Source organism: Sinocyclocheilus rhinocerous, unplaced genomic scaffold (assembly GCF_001515625.1).
Source record: "Sinocyclocheilus rhinocerous isolate Xijiao unplaced genomic scaffold, SAMN03320098_v1.1 scaffold564, whole genome shotgun sequence".
Classification (NCBI taxonomy): Eukaryota; Metazoa; Chordata; class Actinopteri; order Cypriniformes; family Cyprinidae; genus Sinocyclocheilus; species Sinocyclocheilus rhinocerous.
The window spans coordinates 1,819,613-1,828,258 of record NW_015645070.1 but is presented as its reverse complement, the minus strand read 5'-3'; the positions used below and the strand labels follow the sequence as shown (position 1 = coordinate 1,828,258).

General features: G+C 41.2%; 2 protein-coding genes across 5 annotated transcripts in view; one reads left to right on the top strand and one right to left on the bottom strand.

Moving 5' to 3' along the window:
- The window catches only part of erlec1 (endoplasmic reticulum lectin 1), a 5,077-nt gene extending 1,124 nt beyond the window's left edge, over positions 1–3,953 (top strand). Inside the window, exons 2-14 of one of the 2 annotated variants that reach the window (XM_016508696.1) lie at positions 395–499; positions 608–688; positions 767–844; positions 1,323–1,371; positions 1,467–1,525; positions 1,603–1,826; positions 1,903–2,056; positions 2,230–2,391; positions 2,466–2,525; positions 2,639–2,763; positions 2,931–3,008; positions 3,091–3,166; positions 3,298–3,953. In XM_016508696.1, coding sequence (XP_016364182.1) covers positions 395–499; positions 608–688; positions 767–844; positions 1,323–1,371; positions 1,467–1,525; positions 1,603–1,826; positions 1,903–2,056; positions 2,230–2,391; positions 2,466–2,525; positions 2,639–2,763; positions 2,931–3,008; positions 3,091–3,166; positions 3,298–3,369 — 1,323 coding nt within the window. In that variant the 3' untranslated portion in view covers positions 3,370–3,953. Of the gene's footprint in view, positions 1–394; positions 500–607; positions 689–766; positions 845–1,319; positions 1,372–1,466; positions 1,526–1,602; positions 1,827–1,902; positions 2,057–2,229; positions 2,392–2,465; positions 2,526–2,638; positions 2,764–2,930; positions 3,009–3,090; positions 3,167–3,297 lie in introns of both variants that reach the window. The other variant, XM_016508694.1, reaches the window with a different exon arrangement.
- A 1,834-nt stretch (positions 3,954–5,787) lies between these two features.
- Positions 5,788–8,646, bottom strand: LOC107705414 (probable G-protein coupled receptor 75). Of its 3 annotated transcripts, none has more exons than XM_016508691.1 (2): positions 8,042–8,646; positions 5,788–7,826 (listed from the first exon to the last, which is right to left on the bottom strand). In XM_016508691.1, exon 2 carries the CDS (start codon positions 7,711–7,713, stop codon positions 6,052–6,054), a length of 1,662 nt encoding a protein of 553 aa, XP_016364177.1. In that variant the 5' UTR covers positions 7,714–7,826; positions 8,042–8,646; the 3' UTR covers positions 5,788–6,051. The 3 variants fall into 3 exon arrangements, with proteins under 3 accessions (XP_016364177.1, XP_016364178.1, XP_016364179.1); XM_016508692.1 differs by having other exon boundaries at positions 5,788–8,222; positions 8,370–8,646; XM_016508693.1 differs by having other exon boundaries at positions 8,370–8,646.

Here is an 8,646-nt window from a genome sequence, read left to right as displayed (position 1 = left end):
ATTACTCCAGTCTTCAGTGTCACATGATCCTTCAGAAATCATTCTAATATGCTGATTTATTATTAGAATTATCAACAGTTGTGCAGCCAAATATTTTTAAGTTACGCCTTCTTTCTTTGCTTGAACATTTGGGCGGCGTTATGCAAATCTTTCCACATCGTGACGTAGACATGTGGGGTGTGTTAGAACGAGCCGTTTTAGGTAGGCGTGGTTGACTCTTTAACTTTTATAAAGAATATCTCTTTGGATTTGAGACTTTAGTCTTTGCAACTTTACAGATCTTCTTTATGCACCAAGAGCTTGTAACACTCCAAAGAGAAAGGAAAAATTGAAATCGCATCATATGACCCCTTTAAACATGCACTAATATGTAATAATATCCCTTTTTCTGCAGTCAACGTCAGGAGGCCTGTACAAAGAAGATGACTATGTTATCATGACAACTGCGGAAAAAGAAAAGTACAAATGTTTATTGCCATCTTTGTACGGCAACCAGGAGGTGTGGTTATGCATGGCCAGTTTTTTAGTTATTATTATCTTGAGCCATTCTGTGTATCGTTTAGTTCCGTTTTATTTGATCAGTTTACTGTCCGTCTCATTTTTGAAGGATGACGTGAAGGAGTATGGTGGACTGAGTCCAGCTGAGCTGCTGGAGCCGTTATTCAAACAGAGCAGCTGCTCCTACAGAGTGAGTTTCATTTCTCAGTTTCTGTTTATAGTTTAATAAACACGGCCATATGAATTGCTTTTATTACAACTGTGACAGATCGAGTCATACTGGACATATGAAGTGTGCCACGGGAAGCATGTACGGCAGTACCATGAGGACAAGGAGACGGGGCAGGTAAAATCATTGGTTATGATGTTTGCTGTTAAAGAACATGCCAGATCCTTATTTATAGCGTTCCTTCTATTTTATTAGAAATGCATACAGTACTACTCAGAAGTTTGGGATTGGTAAGATTTGGCAATGTTTTTGAAAGACGTCTCTTATGGTCACCAAGGCTGGATTTATTTGTTAAAAAATACAGTAAAAACAGTAATTGTAAAATATCATTACTTAATAATTAATTAATTTAAAATAACTGATTTCAATTTAAATATTTATTTCTGCGATGGTAAAGCTGAATTCTCAGCAGCCATTACTCCAGTCTTCAGTGTCACCTGATCCATTAAATACATCCTTGCTGAATAAAAGTAATAATTTCTTTAAAAAAATCTTACCGATCCCAAACATTAGTGTATGTGGATGGATTATATTAAGATATTTCTAAGTAATATAAACATTTCAATGGTCTCATTTGTCAATGGTTCCTCAGAAGATCAGCATTCAGGAATACTATCTGGGTACCATGAAAAAAGGGAGTGCAGGTTGGTTCATTTTTAAGCTTAAGTTTTTCTAATTATTTCTTTACATATTCTAGTAAAGTATTAAATATTTGATCAATATATTATCTGCTCCTCAGAATCAGAAATGGAAAAATCCAGTGACTCTGAATCAGAAAGATCAAACACCAACACACAGGTTTGTAGCTGTTAAATATAAAGGTAGGAAATGTGTGTGACCTGAGGATGTTTTTAAAACTCTCTTTGTGTTCCCAGGTGCCAACAAAGAATATAGAGGGTCAGCTGACACCATACTATCCCGTAGAGATGGGACATGGGACTGAATGCTCTCTGAAACAGAATAACCCTCGCTGTACCACAGTGCTGTACGTCTGCCACCCGGAGGCAAAACATGAGATCCTCACGATCGCTGAGGTCACCACCTGTCAGTATGAAGTAGTGGTGCTCACACCCCTCCTCTGTCCACACCCGAAATACAGGTACATACACAAACGCATTCAAAGTCAATTTCCATTTTTAGTCCTTTGTGACAGAATCCAGCCCATCTTTCCTCAGGTTCAAGTTGTCCCCAGTGAATGACATCTTTTGCCAGGCTCTGGGTGGCTCCCCTCTCAGACCTCAGAGTCTGTCCCAGCTGGATCGTGAGCAGGAAGAGCTGCTCAAACCACCGTTCAGCTCAAGTGGCGAAAGAGATCAGAGAGGATCCAGGGTGAGTACGCATCTGCCCTTTATCTTCTGCATTCACACTAACCTACTTGGGGATAAGGGGCGATAACGAATAACTGCTGCAAAAAATAGTTCTGAAAAGTATATAAAAATGTATTTAAAGTATTGTAAAAATATTTTTAAAAAAAATGTAATCCCTCTGTCTCCCTTGCTAAGGAGGATACATCTCCAGTGAAAGAAGAGGCATATACCTCTACCCATAAGCCCCTGACAGTGGGCGGGCAAGCCCAGGTCACCGTTGGCACCACCCACATCTCCCGTCTGACTGATGAACAGCTGATCAAGGAGTTTCTGAGTGGCTCATACTGTCTGCATGGGGTGAGGATGGATGGATGGATTTTTTTTCTATAATTGTAGATATTTAAGTTTAACATATGTTTGTTTCTGTCTAGGGCGTTGGATGGTGGAAGTATGAATTCTGTTACGGAAAGCATGTCCACCAGTATCATGAGGTAAGAGTTGTGAAGTCTTTGAATTCTTTAGAAAATATAATAATTCCCAGTATAGTGTAAAGGTCTGGATTATATGATAGATGCTAAATTGCATTTTGTGCATTTGGTTGAAGGATAGAGAACAAGGGAAGAACATTGTGGTGGTGGGCAGCTGGAACACTGAGGATCATATTGACTGGGCCAAGAAAAACGTGGCACGATCTTATCATTTGAAAGACGATGGAGCGCAGAAAGTCAAGTATGATTTTTATTTCCCTCACATACAAGGTGCTTTAAAAAATTGAATAATATAAATAAAAATATATATATACAGACTCCATGTACGTGTGTATGTGTGAGTATATAGATATATTATCTGTGTGTCATATTTTAATGTGTCATGTTGTCTTGGTGATACCTCATCAGGGTCGTATCTTACTTCTATGGCCGTGGAGATGTTTGTGACCTAACAAGGAAACCGAGACAGGTTATAGTCAAGCTCAAGTGAGATATCCAAACTTCTTGATGCTATGAGGTTTTTGGGTTTGTTGAATGCTGCCACTAACACCTACCTGTTCTGTCTCAGGTGTAAGGAGTCCGAGTCTCCTCATGCTGTTACAGTTTACATGCTGGAACCTCAGACCTGTCAATATGTTCTTGGGGTGAGTGGCAAACAAAATGTCTTTGAGATTTGACTACAATTTTATTTTGGTTTGATGTTATGGCTTATGAAATGCGACAGTGTGATCATTTCATATCGATAACCCTTAACCTGGTTATTATTCTGCCTCAGGTTGAGTCGCCCATAATATGCAAGATCTTGGACACTGCAGATGAAAACGGACTTCTTTCAATCCCTAGCTAGCCTAGATGGAGGAATGGTTAGTTTGGAGAATGAACAATACAGAAGAGGAAGGCAGTATGATGCTCAGAGGGAGAGATAAAAGTCTGATGAAGTCTAGTAGTTTCATAGATATGGCGATAACATGGACTTGCTGAACCTCAGACCTCCACCCTTTGAGAAAGTCCCTCAGTGACTGCACTTTCTGTTGTTTGAAGACTAAAGGAGGACATTTGAAAAATCTTAAACCTGGAGATGCCGCTAGGACTAAATTCTCAATGTTTTATTTACAAATCTCAAACCTGTTGAAGAATATTTTTGTTCCTCTTTTCATGCTTTGGCACAGTTAGATGGTTGGCTGTGGTAAAGTCACTTTAAAAATCTAATGAGGAGTTATTAATTTGTTCTGTTAATCAATTGCTGTTTTAAATATACATTATTTATTTGATGAAACTTTTGGTAGTTCAGTGCTTGCCATTATCACTGTGCAGATGGGGATGGTTATTACATTGTTTTAAAAGTGATTTAAGAAGTAATTGTGCAATGCAAATTGCAAGGGAAAATACAAAGGAAAGGAAAGTGAATGTAATTAAACAGTTTTTTGGAAATCATGGGTCATTGATTTATGTTTACAATTTGTGATTACCCTCACTTAAATGTAACCACTTCCACTATTGTACAATAATGTGTTTGGCGAAGGGCTCCTCGTAACTCTTATAAGAACACATTTATCAAGAGTATTTCATTGCATTGCCTGCAATGCTGGTTGTTACTCAGCCTGTACATGAAAATATGAGTTTTATGTTTCAAGTCATTTCAGAAGATTCATACACCACCTTAAAAATACACTGCAAAAAATTTGGATTTTAGTATTTTTGCCTGGTTTTCTAGTACAAATATTTAAACATTCTTAAATCAAGATACATTTACTTAAAGGGATAGTTCACCCAAAAATGAAAATTTGATGATTATCTGCTTACTCCCAGGGCATCTAAGATGTAGGTGACTTTGTTTCTTTAGTAGAACACAAATGGAGATTTTTAACTCAAAACGTTGCAGTCTGTCAGTCATATAATTGAAGTGGACGGGAATCACGGCTTTGAGAGTAAAAAAAAAACATACACAAACAAAACCAAATTAAACCCTGCAGCTCGTGACGATACATTGATGTGTAAAGACAAGTTTCAGCAAGAAACTGAACAGTATTTATATAGTTTTTTTTACCTCTGATTCACGCAATGTCCGAACTGTCCTGAGCGCGTTCTCAACAGCAGGCACGTGAGGCGTCTTCTTCTTCTTGCTTTACGGCGGATCGCAGACTTATAAGTGCATTACCTCCACCTATCTCTCAAATGGACCATTGACACTCCCAATTGAGATTGTAGATAGTGTCAATGGTCCATTTGAGAGATAGGTGGTAATACACTTATAAGTCTGCGATCCACCGTAAAGCAAGAAGAAGAAGACGCCTCACGCGCACGCTGAAGAAGAAGATGCGAATGCACTCAGGACAGTTCAGCCATTGCGGTGAAAATCAGAGGTAAAAAACGATATACTGTTCAGTTTCTTGCACAGACCGATCATTTTGTGTCTTTACACATCAATGTATCGTCACGAGCCGCAGGGTTTAATTTGGTTTTGTTTGTGTATGTTTTATGACTCTCAAAGCCGTGATTCCCATCCACTTAAATTATAAGACTGACAGACTGCAACGGATTGAGTTAAAAATCTTCGTTTGTGTTCTACTGAAGAAACAAAGTCACCTACATCTTAGATGCCCTGGGAGTAAGCAGATAAACATCAAATTTTCATTTTTGGGTGAACTATCCCTTTAATATGCAAAATGACTCAAAGTCTTGTTTTCTGAAAAATATCAAAATTGTATTATACTTAAGGAAAAATTATTTTTTTTGAGATGAGCATAAAATGACAAATTTTTTTTATTTTATTTTTTTAAAATCTCTTTGTACTGGCATTGTACTGGAAAACAAAGCGAAAAAGCAGAACAAGATTTTTTTTTTTGCAGTGTAAATCTTTTTTCCCTATTTATGTTACAATGAAAATTAAACCAATTTATTTTCCTAAACAGAATCATTAGGGCAGCACTATTCATTATAACAAAAAAAATGTCTTATGGAGAATTTGAAATGAACACATGCCTCTGCTAAACATTACAAATTGGCCTGAAGGGTCCATTTACCCACGCTAGGTGCTGCTAGTGTCTCTTTTTGTTGATAGTTTTTTTTTTTCCAAGGGAACTAATAATGCTCTTACATAAAAACATCCATCCATAGCTTATTAATGCTTAAGGAATGTCAATACCTTAAAAGTGATGATTGACAAAGCAAACTACAGCTGTACATTATTAAACGTTTGGTCTCAAATGAAAGAAATGTCAGCATACACTTGCAAAACATTTAATAAGTTCATATATAAAATGTAGGATGTTTCACAAATACATAATCTGCATGAAGACTATTACTGTACATGAAAATGCCATGTCAATGTAAAAATAGAACATCCTTCAGTCCAGAAAACATTGAGAATAACACTTTTGGGGAAAGCGACAATTAGCTAGTCCCATTTTCTTTTTATTGGATACTCGATGCATATTGTCTCTTAAGCAAAACACCACTAGCGAACCACAAGCAAACACTATAAATGCTCCCCTTTGGATGCTGAGCAAGTAGCATGACGTTCTACAGCTCAGACTGAGGGGATGGGAATCTGATGAGCCGAGGTGCTGTCAAAGTCCTGCAGCGCCTCCTGGTGGGTGTGGTAGTGCATAGCCACGTAGCTTTTGGCAAAGGCCGTGGTTTGAGAGTTGACCGGCTGCAGGCTATTGGGGGAACTCGGGCCTGCTGACGGACTGCTGTTATAGATACTGTAGTAGGGTTCTATGCGCGTATTGATGGGCGTAGATGTGCTCGGGGGTCGGGGCTTGCGTCCAGCGGTGGCACAGGGACTAGGCATGCTGTCCCGGGAGTGACTGGGTCCGCAAGCCTGATCCACCAGCCTTCTTTGAGGCTTCGGCGAGAGCATGTACGCAGAGTTGGTCTCGTGGTGTGAGGACTTGTTACAGTTGACTTTCAGGCTTCCTTTGCCCATAGCGTGTAGGCGTGTCTTGTGCTTGCAGCACAGGAAGCCCAAGGTCAGCCACTGGAGGCAGCAGAGCACACGGCGGCGCAGACCCGCGCTATTGCGCGAGTATACAAACGGGTTGATTCCAGACTTCAGGAAGATAAGGGCAAATCCACAGAGCTCAAATTGGTAGTGGATAAAGCTGCTCTCCGGTGACACCATATCCTGCGCCAAGGATATACCTAGTGGTAGACAGCACAGCAACACTGAGATGACGATCACTATGCATGTGATCACAGCCTTTGAATCCTTGGCTGTCGCCAGGTTAACTGTGGAGACCAACTGGCAGCAAGTCGCTCCAGTGGCAGCCCCGGGCACGAGGGGCTGGTTGGTTCTCCTGGTGAAGGAGTGCGTTTGGACATGTTGGAGCTTGTTGTAGGTCTGGTTGCAGTACAGCGAGGGCACCTGCACTGTACACTGCATGCCCTCGAAACCTGCGGCAATGAGCGGCGGATGAGAAGCAAGTGGACGTGTCGCATCCACCGTGATGATGGGACACTTCCGAACCTGAGCGTTCTTCCTCAATGCCCGAGCGATCATGAGGTACGAGATGGACACCACACCTACACAGAAAGCAAAGTCTGCAATGTATACATACAATACTACCTTGGCCTTGTTGCCGCTAAGACCAAAGTGAGGCAGGCAAGGTCCGGAGCTCCTGGGATACGCTCGTAAGGTGACCAACGCCGCCAGCGTGAAACTGGTGGTCCATAATAGTGCCGTGAGAGCCAGAGTACAGGGGAATGAAGCCGTACGGTTGGGCTGCTGACCCAGGACCATGCGGAGCCGATGTAGGGCAATCACAGCCACCGTTTCGAGGGACATAATGATGAAGCCCGAGCTAGTGAGGTGGAAGGCAAAGCAGAAGGCCTTGGACACGCCACCGCTAGTGTCTCCAGCGTCCAGAAAGAGCACCAGTGCAAACATGGGCGCGGTGACGCAGCAAATGAACAGGTCACAGAAGGACAGGTTGAGGATCATGAAGTCGAAGTTGGTGCGGAACTTGCGGAACGCCGGGTCGAAGAAGGACAAGAAGACCACCAAGTTTCCATAAGAACCGAGACAAAAGATGAGGACCAACAGGAGGGAGCAGGAGGCGAGTGTAGCCGTGTGGATTAAGGCCCAGCCGCTCACCGAAGCAGACTGGCTCTGGGAGCTGTTGAAGCCCCGAGGTTTCGCAAACTCAGCCAGGTCCAAAGGCCAGGCAGTGCTGTTCATGGTACACATGGGGATGCAAAGTGATCACAGCCTCAGAGTGTTGCCCATTTTGCCTTTAGGTCACCCAAGAGCGAACTAATACTCCCATTGTGCACATGGTTCATGGTAGACCCTCTGGATTGCTGCAAGGACACAAGGGATAAGAATATTGATTAGTAACAGACAATATGAAGCTTTGCCTATGATAATTGGAACACAATAAATTAACATAAATAAGCAAGCCTAAAGGCTTTAAAAAAAAAAAACATTCGAAGGATTCGATTTATGTTATATCACCTGGTGCACAAATTATTTGGAATTTCTTTAAAAACACAGAGCATCAGGATGACTGTTGTACCTTATATCATCCGTGCGCGCTCCTGTCATCCACAGATCTATCGATTAAGATGAATACGTGCCTGCAACAATCTGCATAGTATCTGAAGGCTTTTCTTATCCGTTAACCTCTGTTAAGAATATTACTGCAGGTGAATGTGCGCCGACTATAAAATCGTGTCAAAAATGCATCCAGCCCCCATCTTTGAAAGAACATATACAATAAATCACATGCATCGTTAAAACAAACGTCCAGTAAATATCTAATAAATCGTTCAGTCTATTCACACAGTCGCCTATAACCCTGCGGCATTCTTTCTCCACTTGCCGAAAAAAGATGATTTTCTTACCATGGATTCCTTATGTGTGCCTTTTTTACGCCGCCGCGTTTTCCACATTTGTACGAATTTCCAAAGTACATGAACGTTACAAACATCCTAGTTAGAGAAAGAGCATCGCAGCAAAAGATGAGAATGAAAAAGAGTGAATTTAATGCACAGATGGAGAGTGGGCGCGCCTCACTGGAATCATAAGCCGTGAATGGACAGCAAGCGCGTGCCCGTGAGTACAGGACGCTCACTCAGGAAGCAGTCTAATGTTGTTTGTGATTTAAATATTTTGTTATAT

Excerpts from the sequence above, each read along its gene's own strand:
- LOC107705414 (XM_016508691.1), bottom strand. The coding sequence starts at position 7,713 with ATGTGTACCATGAACAGCACTGCCTGGCCTTTGGACCTGGCTGAGTTT.